A 14,645-nucleotide genomic window follows, 5' to 3' on the forward strand; every position below is an offset into this window, starting at 1 on the left:
TAGGACGTAAGAGAAAATAAGATTTTAAACCTACCGGTAAATCTTTTTCTCCTAGTCCGTAGAGGATGCTGGGCGCCCGACCCAGTGCGGAATAGATCTGCAGTACTTGTACATAGTTACTGATATAGTTACACGTGTGTTGTGTATGGTTGAGATCAGACTGTTGCTGATTTCTGTTGCTCATGCTGTTAACTGGTTTAGTTATATACCATATTATACGGTGTGTTTGTGGTGTGAGCTGGTATGTCTCTCACCCTTAATTAACAAAATCCTTTTCCTCGAAATGTCCGTCTCCTCTGGGCACAGTTCTATAACTGAGGTCTGGAGGAGGGGCATGGAGGGAGGAGCCAGCTCACGCCCATTAAAAGGTCTTAGAGTGCCCATGTCTCCTGCGGAGCCCGTCTATACCCCATGGTCCTTACGGAGTCCCCAAGCATCCTCTACGGACTAGGAGAAAAAGGTTTACCGGTAGGTTTAAAATCTTATTTCCCCCCCCCCCCACAAATGTTTCCATTTTCACAGTCTGTGACCACGATTAGTGGAATAGTAAACCCTCTTCAGGTAATGTGGCTCACTCCACTACCGCTGCGCTCGCCACAGGTTACCATTCCAAACCGCAGTCCACGTGGATGGCAAATGAAGCAAAAGTTCAAAATATTTTTGAAAAAAAAATTGTGTTGACCATTTGTGCGTAGACTGTTGTCATGTTGACCTTTTCAACCTGTTGACCATAAACACAGTTGACCTTTTACCTGTCAACCTTTTGGCGATGTTGATGTATTGCATGTCCATAAACTGGAGATCGTGTGAGACTTAAAGAATAATATAGCTCAGAGCTACAGACATACGGAGATGTGCAGTGTCCTTGGTGCCGACAAGTGTGGTTTGCAAGGTCTTTGGTGTGACCCTCGCCTGCCCATACCATAAATGTTCTGCAAACATTTTCTGCTATAAAAGGCTGTGACAATGTTTAGCAACCCCTAAGTTCAGTGTTTTTTTTTCTACCTGAGACACTGGTATCCAGGGGTGCTTGTTGTCTTATTCAGGGGTTCTTGGGAAATGTTGGGGATGGCCGGCACAGCCAGGTGATAATTAGTTACATGGGGAAAGCGGTGTCCAAGGGATCTATGGCATAACAGTAGGACACCAATAGCAACATGGTAAAGTCTATGCCTGTAATATAACATATGCGCTATAGTTTTATTGCCTATTTATAAATTCTCAGAAATTGTAATATACGAGGAATATATACACACACAATTCATTGCATTCTTGTGTTGTTTTGTTATTTTAAATCTTGTTTATAGGATATTTATCGTTTTTATATATAGGCCCATGTTATCTAATAGTAATTATATTCATTACGAATGTAAAGCATTCCCAATGTTGGAGATACAAGTAATGCAAATAGGGACTTCCGGTGGGTGTGGCATCCGAGATGGCTGCTTTTTAGACAGCTCTGCACCTGGCGTCCCTAAAAACACCTTCCAGACCATCCTACACCTACTGGCTGACAATTTAAATTATATTACTGGAAAGGGGAAACAGCAGGGATCGCTTTGACCTCTCACAGAACCAGAGCTACGTTTTCCTACCCTGGAGTCTTGCCGAACGTTCGGCCAACCGGTGAACTGCTTTCTGCAGGTGGACTGCCCGATACTAATTGTGTTTGTCTTCCCCTCTGTTTACTAAAATCTTTTCATATTCTTGCTTTCCATTTCACTTTTATCCATACCCTACTATTGTGTTGCCCTTGCCTTCCTTCCCACTTCCATTCCCTCAATACCTCCTCTTCTTTCCTTTTCCCCACACTGACATTGTATAAGCTGGGACTGCCTCAAGTACCTGGACTGCTTACCCACGTTTTGGATTCCCATGTCTTACCTTCTTTCCATCCCCCATTATTTATTTTACTTTTATTATTTTTATTACTTATCTAACATAGATTAGTAGACTAACTGGTAGAGTACTGGTTGTTACTTCACAGCCAATCATCCACTCAGGAATTTATATTTGTATTTTTATTTTCATAAATCATACTCTGTTTCAGCCATTTTTTGGGGGATTAAATAACCTGATACCTATATAGGGCTGATCCTACTTTCCATTGTTGCCACCCTGTGGTGATTGTTTCCATGCCCATTTTTATTGTTGCCGATTCTGCTTGACACCACAACAATATGTGATAGAGCTGTTAGTTCAGCTGTACTATTCGTCTTTTCTGAGTCTACTATTTCCTCCTCATATCAGATAGTGTTTCATTTTTTTTTTGTTATATTGAAGCAACTCACTATTTTTGTTTTTGCTTATATGTCTGCCTGCACTGCTTTAGTGGAGCCCTGACTTCCCTGGTTGTTAGACAGGAGGGCTGGCTGGCATTTCTGCTGAGACAGTCGGGCGATAATTGATTGTAGCCTAACTGGAGCTCTTGGATCCATACTTATTGGTTTCCTTGGACTGAAGGACTACAGTTAGTCTTTTTTTATACATAATCTCGTTATTTACTTCCGTACTCTATTCTACACTGTATAATTTAGAGTACTAGAACCCAACATGTGACTAGATATGGTTTAGTTCTCAAACTGTTTTACTGGGAAGTCATGGCATAAAAGTTGACTGTACCTAATCTGTTGTTTTATCTTCTGGTGAGCATATATTGCTTTTCTTTAATCCTTGTCTCACAAAAGATCCTTGGTTCATGGATAAATTCTTGCACATGCCCACCTACACTCGTTCCTCACAAAACAAATCCTCAGAAGCCATGGTTAAAAACAAAAACCAAAGATCTGGAGGTTCTTCACCCCAAAATAATACCCAGATGGCCCGTCTGCCTGATCAAACTGGGCCTGCACCCCAGGCGGATCCCTCCGCATCTATTTCCCAAACCGCAAAAGAAATTCTTTCAATCCTCATGCCTCACATAGACAAAAAATTGGACAAATTTAAAGACTCGTTCCAATCAACTCTCAGAGAAGTAGCTTCCAACACCTCTAGAATCTCAGAATTAGAGAAGAGTGTGAGTGATGTGGAAGATTCTGCTCAGATAATTCAAACCTCCCATGATTCCTCCACCACTGTAATTAGAGAACTCCAAGATAAATTGGAGGACCTAGAAAATAGAAATCGTAGAAACAATCTTTGATTCATTGGCATTCCAGAATATATAAAACCAGCCGCTCTAAGTGATTTTCTAACTGATACTGTTTTACCCGCTTTAAAGATATCGGGTTCAGTTGAATTCCCACAAATTGAGAGGGTACATAGGTGGTCATTCCGAGATGACTGCTCGCTAGCTGTTTTTAGCAGCCGTGCAAACGCTATGCCGCCTCCCACTGGGAGTGTATTTTAGCTTAGCAGAAGTGCGTACAAAGGATCGCAGAGCGGCGGCAAAGTTTTTTTGTGCAGTTTTAGAGTAGTTCAATACCTACTCCGCGCTTGCGATGACTTCAGACTGTTCAGTTCCTGTTTTGACGTCACAAATACACCCTGCGTTCGCCCAGCCACGCCTGCGTTTTTCCTGGCACGCCTGCGTTTTTTCAAACACTCCCTTAAAACGGTCAGTTGACACCCAGAAATGCCCACTTCATGTCAATCACTCTGCGGCCAGCAGTGCGACTGAAAAACATCACTAGACCCTGTGTGAAACTACTTAGTTCTGTTATGATTCCCGAACTCCAGACCAGAGGAGATCTTATGGCAGAGGTCTGAGTACAGGGAAGATCTGCTGGTAGTGGGAGCAGGAGAGCCTAGTAACCCCTGGCGCCCTAACTCCGTTGTCTCGCCCGTGTTATCAGAAATCCCCTGCGAGACTATGGTTGCTTGAGCCCATGGCAGCCGCGTTCGAAGGGCGGATTATGTCTGCCCAACCCCGATGCCCCCTCAGGTCTTAATGGGAGACAAAGGGAAATCCGAGACAGGGTGATAACAAGGGGCCCTCTGACTAAGCAACCAGGCCAGGGGTTACAAGCTAACTAACTTAAACCAAAGGTATGTGCGGACTAGCCGCCAGGGAAAAGGACAACCAAGGATCCACCGATCCGTTACTCCTATCCAGCACCGCTGGATACCAGAGTGGATCTGTGGGAGCGGAATCCTCCGCAAAAGCTCCAGAACACAAATATACTAAATAATAAACAGTAAGCGGACAAGCCGCAACACACGGCTGCGCCGCGACTCACGAACACCACAGGATGTTAAAGGTGCTCGGTCAGACTCCAGGAATGATGACAACTTTCCGAGTACAGGACCACTGAGGACAGGAACAACCGGATTGAGCAAGACTGGAACTCTCTGCAACAGACACAGGCAAACAGGAAGCTATCACCGGCGTCTGTGGGAAGTCCAAAGGGTGCTTATAACAGAGAGCTCCCCAATCAGGAGCCAGACTGGGTAATCACAATGAATGCCGTGCAGCTTGCAAGCTGCACGGCCAGCACACCATAAAATAATTAGAACAGACCCAGCAACGGGGAACGCGGCCCGAACGTGGCGTCCCCGTTGCTAGGGTCAGAGCGGCTCCGTGCGCCCGGCGTCTAGCGTTGCCAGGGAGCCGGCGGCTGTACGCGCACGGCGTCCCTAGTTGCTAGGCGCCGGGCCGCACCGACGAGCGGACCCCGGCGCCTAACAGTACCCCCCCCTTGAGGAGGGGTCAAGGAACCCCTAAAGCCAGGTTTCTGAGGAAATTCTCGAAAAAATGCCCTTTTGAGCCTCGGGGCATGAAGATCCTCATCCAGGACCCAAGACCTTTCCTCTGGCCCATAACCTCTCCAATGTACCAAAAAATAAAGCCGACCCCGGGAAAACTTGGAGTCGAGAACCTTCTCAACCAGGAACTCCTGCTGACCCTGTACATTTATTGGTGATCTCCCCTGAGATATTTTACGAGGAAATCTACTGGACGAAACATATGGTTTCAGCAATGAGCAATGGAAGGTATTTCCGATCCGTAAAGTTTTTGGTAAACGTAACCGGAAAGCAACTGGATTGACTTTTTTGATAATGTGAAATGGTCCAATAAATTTAGGACCCAATCTGGCTGAGGTTTGTCGAAGTTTAATGTTGCGAGTCGACAACCACACCCTATCTCCTACTTTAAAAGTGCACGGCCGCCGGAGCCTGTCAGAAAATCTTTTTTCCCGGAATGCCGCTTTTCTGAGAGCCAGGTGTACTTTTCTCCAAATGAGTCTAAGATGAGAGGTCAGGGCCAGTGAGGAGACAGAGGAATGTTGAAAAAATGAATTAGCCCTGGGGTGAAAACCAAAAACTGCAAAAAATGGAGACACATTGGTGGAAGAATGACAGGCATTATTATAAGCAAACTCCGCCAATGGAAGAAACTCAGACCAGTCATTTTGGAGTTTGGCCGAGTACAAACGCAAATATTGTTTTAGAGATTGATTAACTCGCTCAGTCTGCCCATTGGATTGGGGATGATAGCCAGACGTTAAAGATAATTTCATCTTTAATGAAGCACAAAAAGACTTCCAAAATTGTGCAATGAATTGTGGACCCCGATCAGAAACAATATCAGTGGGTAAGCCATGGAGTCTGAAAACATGGCGGAGGAACAAGACTGCCAATCCCTGGGCAGATGGCAATCGGGGAAGAGCAATGAAATGGGCCATTTTGCTAAAACGGTCCACTACCACCCATATGACTCGGCATCCGGCTGACAGAGGGAGGTCCACCACAAAATCCATGGAGATATGCGACCATGGCCTAAGAGGAACATTCAAGGGCATAAGTTGACCGATAGGCAAAGAACGAGGAACTTTATGCTGTGCACAGACCTGACACGAAAAAACAAACTCTTTAATGTCTTTGGAAAGACCAGGCCACCATACTGAGCGGGAGACTAATTCCAAAGTCTTAGCGATTCCCGGATGCCCGGCAACTTTGCTATCATGAAACTCCGTCAAAACAGTTGCTCTCAAAAACTCAGGGACAAAAAGACGACCAGCAGGAGTATTTCCAGGAGCTTGATGTTGAAGCAGCTTTAACTGGGTAAATACATCCTGTGTGAGGCCTGCCCGAATGACTGAAGACGGAAGTATGGGAGTAACAGGACTGTTGTCTTGAACTGGAAGAAAACTGCGTGACAGGGCATCTGCCTTAGTATTCTTGGAACCTGGCCTGAAGGTGATAATAAATTTGAAACGAGTAAAAAATAAAGCCCAACGAGCCTGCCGGGCATTCAGTCGTTTAGCTGATTCAATGTATTGAAGATTTTTGTGATCAGTCAAAACTGAAATGGTATGAGTCGCTCCTTCAAGCCAATGCCTCCACTCCTCGAAAGCCCATTTAATAGCCAGCAATTCCCGGTTACCAACATCGTAGTTGGATTCTGCAGATGAGAATTTCCTGGACATAAAGGCACAAGGATGTAATTCGAGGGAATCCGGATCCTTCTGAGATAGGATAGCCCCTACTCCAACCTCCGAGGCATCAACCTCAACAATGAAAGGCAATTCTGGGTTGGGATGTCTGAGGACAGGGGCTGAGACAAAGGCTTGTTTCAAGGCCTGAAAAGATAACTCAGCTTCACGTGACCAATTGGTAGGATCTGCTCCCTTCTTAGTCAGTGCCACAATGGGAGCAACTAGGTCAGAGAAGGAGTGAATAAATCTTCTATAGTAGTTCGCAAACCCTAAAAAGCGCTGAATTGCTTTTAAGTTGGTGGGTTGCGCCCAACTAAGGATGGCTTGGAGCTTCTTTGGTTCCATACAGAATCCCCGAGGGGAAATAATGTACCCTAAAAAGGATACCTCCGTGACATGAAATTCACACTTCTCAAGCTTGGCATATAGGTGATTTTCACGTAATTTTTTTAGAACCTGACGCACCTGGGTAACATGTTGTTCTACAGAGTCAGAATAAATCAAAATATCGTCTAAGTAGACTACAACGAACCTTCCAAGAAACTCACGGAGCACATCGTTAATGAGATCCTGGAAAACTGCCGGAGCGTTAGACAGGCCAAATGGCATAACCAGATACTCATAGTGGCCTGACTGAGTACTGAATGCCGTTTTCCACTCATCCCCTGACTTGATTCTGATGAGGTTATATGCTCCTCTCAGGTCAATCTTAGAAAAAATCACAGCCGAACGTAGCTGATCAAAGAGGACAGAGATCAGCGGCAGAGGGTAAGTATTCTTTACTGAGATTTTATTCAAAGCTCTAAAGTCAATGCAGGGTCTAAGTGAACCATCCTTCTTCTCTACGAAGAAGAAACCTGCACTTAAAGGGGATTTAGATGGCCTGATAAATCCTTTCCCAAGGCTTTCTTTCACATACTCATTCATGGCCACAGTTTCAGGACCAGACAATGCATATAACCTTCCTTTAGGCAACGTGGCACCAGGAATTAGCTCAATGGCACAATCATAAGGCCTATGGGGAGGCAGAATATCCGGATTGCCCTTGGAAAATACATCAACAAAATCCTGGTATTCCACAGGAATGGGTGCGGGAACGGCGGCAGCTACTCGGATAGGAAGCGTAATACATTCTTTATTACAGATGGTACCCCATTGTAAGATCTCCCCCGACTGCCAATCAATGATGGGATTATGAAAGGCCAGCCAAGGGTGACCCAGAACCACAGGAACTGCTGGACAATGGGTAAGGAAAAACTCAATCTTTTCAGAATGCAGAGCTCCTACCGAAAGTAAAACAGGAGGTGTACAGAGAGAAATAACCCCATTGGACAAGGGACTCCCATCTAAACCATGCATGGTGACACACCTACCCAAGGTTAACTGAGGAATACCTAAGGCCTTGGCCCATGTTAAATCCATAAAGTTCCCTGCAGCTCCACTGTCCACAAAAGCAGAGACCGAGGAACAGAGGCTGCCAAAGGAAACTTTAGCAGGAACTAACAGTGAATTATTTGAGGAGATAAGCTGCAGACCAAAGTGAACCCCCTCACAACTCACTTGGTCGGGAAGTTTCCCGACTTGTTCGGACAACTACGGGCAAAATGTCCCTTACCTCCACAGTATAAACAAAGACCAGAATTTTGCCTCCTGGTTCTTTCTTCAGGAGACAATTTGGAGAGACCTATCTGCATAGGCTCCTCCATGTCCACAGGAATGGAAAAAACACAAGGAGTAGATCCGACAGATGCTCCTTTTTCAGCCCTCCGCTCTCTGAGCCGACGATCTATCTTAATAGAGAGCTCCATGAGTTTATCGAGAGTCTCAGGAGCGGGATACTGAAGGAGACTGTCTTTTATAGATTCAGATAAGCCGAGGCGAAACTGACTGCGTAAGGCTGGGTCATTCCATCCACAGTCGTTCGACCAACGGCGAAACTCCGTACAATAAATCTCTGCGGGATTCCTACCCTGTCTGAGAGCACGCAACTGACTCTCAGCGGACGCCTCTCTATCAGGGTCGTCATACAATAGCCCTAAAGATTTTAAAAAGGCGTCTACAGACAATAAGGCCGGATCGTCTGTCTTTAAACCAAAAGCCCAGGTCTGAGGATCCCCCTGAAGCAGAGAAATAATAATTCCAACCCGCTGAGCCTCCGTACCTGAGGAGACTGGTCTTAAACGAAAATAAAGTTTACAAGACTCTTTAAAATTAAAAAACTGTTTTCTATCCCCAGAAAAACGGTCAGGCAGATGCATTTTTGGTTCAGGGATGACCCTCAGGGAAGTCCGTAACAGATCTTCCTGTGACCTCACCCGGAGGGACAGATCCTGAACCATCTGAGTAAGTTCTTGAATCTGACTAACTAGAAGTTGGCCAGGATTTGGCCCAACACCGGTGGGATTCATGAGGCCGACAAAATCTCCCAACTGAATAAGTGAAAAAAAATTAACTCCTTTTAATTTTTTTTTTTTTTGTCTGGCCGGTGATAATGTTATGATTCCCGAACTCCAGACCAGAGGAGATCTTATGGCAGAGGTCTGAGTACAGGGAAGATCTGCTGGTAGTGGGAGCAGGAGAGCCTAGTAACCCCTGGCGCCCTAACTCCGTTGTCTCGCCCGTGTTATCAGAAATCCCCTGCGAGACTATGGTTGCTTGAGCCCATGGCAGCCGCGTTCGAAGGGCGGATTATGTCTGCCCAACCCCGATGCCCCCTCAGGTCTTAATGGGAGACAAAGGGAAATCCGAGACAGGGTGATAACAAGGGGCCCTCTGACTAAGCAACCAGGCCAGGGGTTACAAGCTAACTAACTTAAACCAAAGGTATGTGCGGACTAGCCGCCAGGGAAAAGGACAACCAAGGATCCACCGATCCGTTACTCCTATCCAGCACCGCTGGATACCAGAGTGGATCTGTGGGAGCGGAATCCTCCGCAAAAGCTCCAGAACACAAATATACTAAATAATAAACAGTAAGCGGACAAGCCGCAACACACGGCTGCGCCGCGACTCACGAACACCACAGGATGTTAAAGGTGCTCGGTCAGACTCCAGGAATGATGACAACTTTCCGAGTACAGGACCACTGAGGACAGGAACAACCGGATTGAGCAAGACTGGAACTCTCTGCAACAGACACAGGCAAACAGGAAGCTATCACCGGCGTCTGTGGGAAGTCCAAAGGGTGCTTATAACAGAGAGCTCCCCAATCAGGAGCCAGACTGGGTAATCACAATGAATGCCGTGCAGCTTGCAAGCTGCACGGCCAGCACACCATAAAATAATTAGAACAGACCCAGCAACGGGGAACGCGGCCCGAACGTGGCGTCCCCGTTGCTAGGGTCAGAGCGGCTCCGTGCGCCCGGCGTCTAGCGTTGCCAGGGAGCCGGCGGCTGTACGCGCACGGCGTCCCTGGTTGCTAGGCGCCGGGCCGCACCGACGAGCGGACCCCGGCGCCTAACAAGTTCGTTGTAATAGTACGTCGCACGTGCGCATTGCGCCGCATACGCATGTGCAGATGTGCCATTTTTTGCCTCATCGCTGCACAGCGAACAAATGCAGCTAGCGATCAACTCGGAATGACCACCATAGAGTGGGAATAGAAAGAGAAGGGTCAAATCTTCGCTCTAGACCAGTGATAGCTCAGTATCTTGACTTTCGCACAAAAGGAATGGTGCTGAGAGCATATAAAAAATTGGATCAATTTGTGGTTAATGATATTCATATTTTGATCTTCCAAGACTTTTTGGACACAGTCACCCAGAAACGGAGAGCTTTCTTCCCAGTGTGCAAATTATTATTTTTTTATTATTTTTTTTTTTACTGCAGAAATATTTAATATAAAAGTGCACAACATAATTGACTGTGGTGGATGAAACAATTAATACAGGTTTAACCAAGCAGTGTTTAGAAATATGAGTGAAAGTATACAGTAAAGCTACGTGAAACATTTGCCACTACACTGATTTAAAAAGTTGTGTACAAAGCTTCATCATGAACACAAACCATTACTGCAAAGATAATATACAAAAGTGCACAACATAATTAACAGTGTGGTAGATGAAACAATTACAGATTTACTTTAGCAGCATTTGTAGGTTTAAAACGAGCGCTAAATTATGCGTGTAGAAAGTGAGTGTGGCACCTGTAAAAAAGAATAATGATTAATACTTAAAAACTTCTGTTTACAGCTCTTTTGAGAAATGGTTAGGTTGGTGGCATCCAGATCTAGATGTAAAAGTCCGGAATCTAACTGTCCCTAACTTACCCACGGGGATTCCTCAGCCGTTGGTATCGCTGTGAGGGCTGTCCGTGGCCGGCTTTGTGAGTCGCGGCTCTCACCGCTGCGTCCAGCGGGAGAAGGATGTTGTAGAAAAGCTGGAAATAGCGACGTCAGTTCGAGTCCGCAAAGCGGCGTAGATGTTCTTGTCTGTGATACCACTTGTCCACCAACGCGTTTCGTGCTGTTCAGAGCACTTTTTCAAGGTGGTTGTTTGGTTTAAAGGTCGTTTATTTATAGTAAAACTTTATTGTTCCCATCTGGAAAAAACGGAACTTCCGGGACTTCCGGACCGGAAGTGACATCAAAAATTGCGGGAAGCACATGGAGGAAAAACATTTTTTTTTTTCTTAAAATTGAAGATTTAAGGTTTGGATATGTTTAAAACAGGTGCCACTTAGTGTAAGGAGTGTGTGTTCATAAAAAAATGTTGAGGTCGATGTCAATATTGTGGCCAGATGGTTGTAAGGTTTTTAATTCAAAAATCCATTTGTTGGTGGACAAGTGGTATCACAGACAAGAACATCTACGCCGCTTTGCGGACTCGAACTGACGTCGCTATTTCCGGCTTTTCTACAACATCCTTCTCCCGCTGGACGCAGCGGTGAGAGCCGCGACTCACAAAGCCGGCCACGGACAGCCCTCACAGCGATACCAACGGCTGAGGAATCCCCGTGGGTAAGTTAGGGACAGTTAGATTCCGGACTTTTACATCTAGATCTGGATACCACCAACCTAACCATTTCTCAAAAGAGCTGTAAACAGAAGTTTTTAAGTATTAATCATTATTCTTTTTTACAGGTGCCACACTCACTTTCTACACGCATAATTTAGCGCTCGTTTTAAACCTACAATTATCCATTTTATCTGAGCTGCTTTTACATAAGCGCAGACAACATTTTTTTGATTTTAGCAGCATTTGTGTAAAAATATGAGTGAAAGTATACAGTAAGGCTGCATGAAACATTTGATACCACAGATCAGTGATAGCCCACTTGAGTGAATTTGGTACAAAGTGACTGTAGACTGAAGTGCGGTCAATCATCCCTATTAGCAGAGTCTGTCACATCAGCTTCTTGCTCCCCATGTGGGCAGCCAGCAGTCTGTGGGTAAAAAGGACCAACCAGACAGTTTAGTGGTGTGTTATTAACCAAGTAATCCATGACATCATCCATAGAACTCTTCATCTTAGTGAATTGCTCCTTGCTGCTGGCTAAGAAGCCGTCAGACATGTCGCTGATGGAGGAGCCAGAACGGAAGTTGTGATAGACCTCGCTAGCCATGACACTGATGTTCTGAGCCTTGCTCTGGATGTTCTGCGGAAGGCCTTGGACACCGGTCACCAGGGAGAGACAGGTGGTTTGCAGTTGTAGAGTCAGATGCCGGGCAATAGTCAGAGTGCGTGATTCAATTTGCTCCGTGCTCTCAGCCTCCCCACTAGCTTTCTGTCCTGTGCTTTTTGTCCATGCCACCCACGCATGGTACATCCTATCCTGAGCATCACGGATCTTCTGGTTGGCACCATTCATGTTCTTTCTTGCAAATTCAATCAGATCAACAATGTTCTGTAGCTGAGCAATGGCCTCCTGGCTCCGGCATTTGACATCCTTCACTCGTGTCAGGGCTTGCTGATAAGCACGTTTACGGGCCTTGGTAGAGAGTGACCCCAAGTGAATGTAGTAACTTGGCTTTCTGGCTGCCACTTCAAACCCCTCCGTTTTTATTGCTTCCTTCGCCAGCTCCTCATCCGTGGGTGGCAGGTATTGTTCCAGGAGACTCTCCGACGTCGTCAGTGCAGTGTCCATACGGCTGCTCACCATCTGCGCTACACGGCTCCCCATAACGGTGATAAAGCCCCCATTCACAGCGGCCTTGGTCATCTCTACACTGTCCTGCACAGCTCCCTTAGTTCTGCCAACTACTCCCGATATTCTCTGTATGACCACATCCTTAGCACCAAGAACTGCCTCAGAGGCAGTGGAGACCACCTTGTCAGTAGGCTGATAGAGAATGGGCAGCTTCACCTCAATCTTATCCAATCCTATACATGCAATGTTGTTAGCCAGGGCAATCTGAGGCTCCAGTCTCTGCAGGATTGGCCTGGCGCTGGTCACAGCCACCGACGTGATTGTCTTCACACTCCTCTCTGCTACACTGCACACACATTTCAGGTAGGGGTGGTTATCTTTGGTGTTAATATAGGCAGAAGACACCATGTCATACATTGAGCTCACCAAGGGGAGGTTGATCAACCTGACCACAACATTCTGCTGCTCTACTGTCTCTGCCATATTAACAGTCAGCCACCAGTATTCCAGTATCCTGAGCTCTGCACAAGCTCCTGGCTCCTTCCTGACTGCTGCTCCCAGTGTGCAAATTTTTGATTGAATCTCAAAAGCGTTTTGCGCTACTTAATCCAGACAAATTTAGAGTTACAGATAATGGGGGTCATTCCGAGTTGTTCGCTCGCAAGCTGCTTTTAGCAGCTTTGCACACGCTAAGCCGCCGCCTACTGGGAGTGAATCTTAGCTTATCAAAATTGCGAACGAAAGATTAGCAGAATTGCGAATAGACACTTCTTAGCAGTTTCTTAGTCGCTCCACACTTACTCGGCATCTGCGATCAGTTCAGTCAGTTTCGTCCCAGGTTTGACGTCACAAACACACCCAGCGTTCGCCCAGACACTCCTCCGTTTCTCCAGCCACTCCCGCGTTTTTCCCAGAAACGGTAGCGTTTTTTCGCACACACCCATAAAACGTCCAGTTTCCGCCCAGAAACACCCACTTCCTGTCAATCAGATTACGATCGCCAGAACGAAGAAAAAAACCTTGTAATGCCGTGAGTAAAATACCTAACTGCATAGCAAATTTACTTGGCGCTGTCGCACTGCGGACATTGCGCATGCGCATTAGCGACTAATCGCTACGTTGCGAGAAAAAAATAACGAGCGAACAACTCGGAATGACCCCCAATGGACGTACTTTCACAATTGATGACCCAGATGAAGCTCGTAGGCATTTTATGCCACTGCCTAGTCTCCATAGCTCACCAACACAATCCCCCAATAGATCCCCACATTAATTAGGATTACAGGATGGATTTAACGCTGTTTTTTATATATATATATATATATATATATATATATATATATCTGTTACGATGCTATGTTTCCCCTTTTTTATTTGTGTTTAAGTTCTGTCCGGATGACATCAGTGTTACACCTGAAGTCCTCCATGGTTATCCAGGTTAAGGAAAATTTGAAAATGACATTGAAGCAGTCCATTTTGCTTATTTATATTACTATATATTGTATGTTTACGATTTTATCTCTCTTCTGTTATGTGAACGACTGGTTTGCTACAACTGATACATATGTACCGTGGATATCCAGAGCTGTGGCCTACTTTCTAGGGATGTCAATCGCTGGGATGAGAGTCCCCTATGCTACTGTTTACTATTTTCTATATTACTATGACTAAAATGGGGGTTGGATAATGGCACAATATACATGTACTCTTCCTTACTCTGCCTCTTCTGACTCGATTAAATGTGTATCTTGGAATACCAGGGATCTCAACTCCCCTATCAAACGGCAAAGGGTTCTAGCTCACTTAAAAAGATCTAACCCTGACATCATTCTTTTGCAAGAAACCCACTGGAGGGTCAGGGCCAGCTCATCCCTTCGGGCAAATTGGTTGGGCGACTGTTATTCAGCTTCGTACACTAAAAAATCCCAGAGGTGTAGCTATACTATTCTCTAGACGCATATCTTACTTGATTTTGGATATGGTCCAAGACCCAGGCGGTAGATTCCTGCTCCTGGATGTCAAAATAGGAGACATCACATATACTATATTAAACGTATACGCCCCCAATACTCACGTATCAGAGTTCCTAGATAAACTATCTTTTTTCTTAAGTCAACGTGAAACATTTACTTTAATAATTGGTGGAGACTTAAATACAGTGAAGGACCCACTACTAGATAA

The 14,645-nt window shown here is 45.5% G+C and overlaps 1 protein-coding gene across 1 annotated transcript; it reads right to left on the minus strand.

The window, feature by feature from the left end:
* Positions 1-11,678: 11,678 nt before the first annotated feature.
* LOC135050481 (perilipin-2-like) lies at positions 11,679-13,008 on the minus strand. Its single transcript, XM_063956974.1, has one exon. It carries the CDS (start codon positions 12,945-12,947, stop codon positions 11,694-11,696), a length of 1,254 nt encoding a protein of 417 aa, XP_063813044.1. The 5' UTR covers positions 12,948-13,008; the 3' UTR covers positions 11,679-11,693.
* Positions 13,009-14,645: the final 1,637 nt, after the last annotated feature.

The sequence above is a fragment of the Pseudophryne corroboree genome, chromosome 2 (assembly GCF_028390025.1).
Source record: "Pseudophryne corroboree isolate aPseCor3 chromosome 2, aPseCor3.hap2, whole genome shotgun sequence".
Lineage (NCBI taxonomy): Eukaryota > Metazoa > Chordata > Amphibia > Anura > Myobatrachidae > Pseudophryne > Pseudophryne corroboree.

Bases quoted from the DNA above. Each gene is read 5' to 3' on its own strand.
- LOC135050481 (XM_063956974.1), bottom strand. From the start codon at position 12,947: ATGGCAGAGACAGTAGAGCAGCAGAATGTTGTGGTCAGGTTGATCAAC.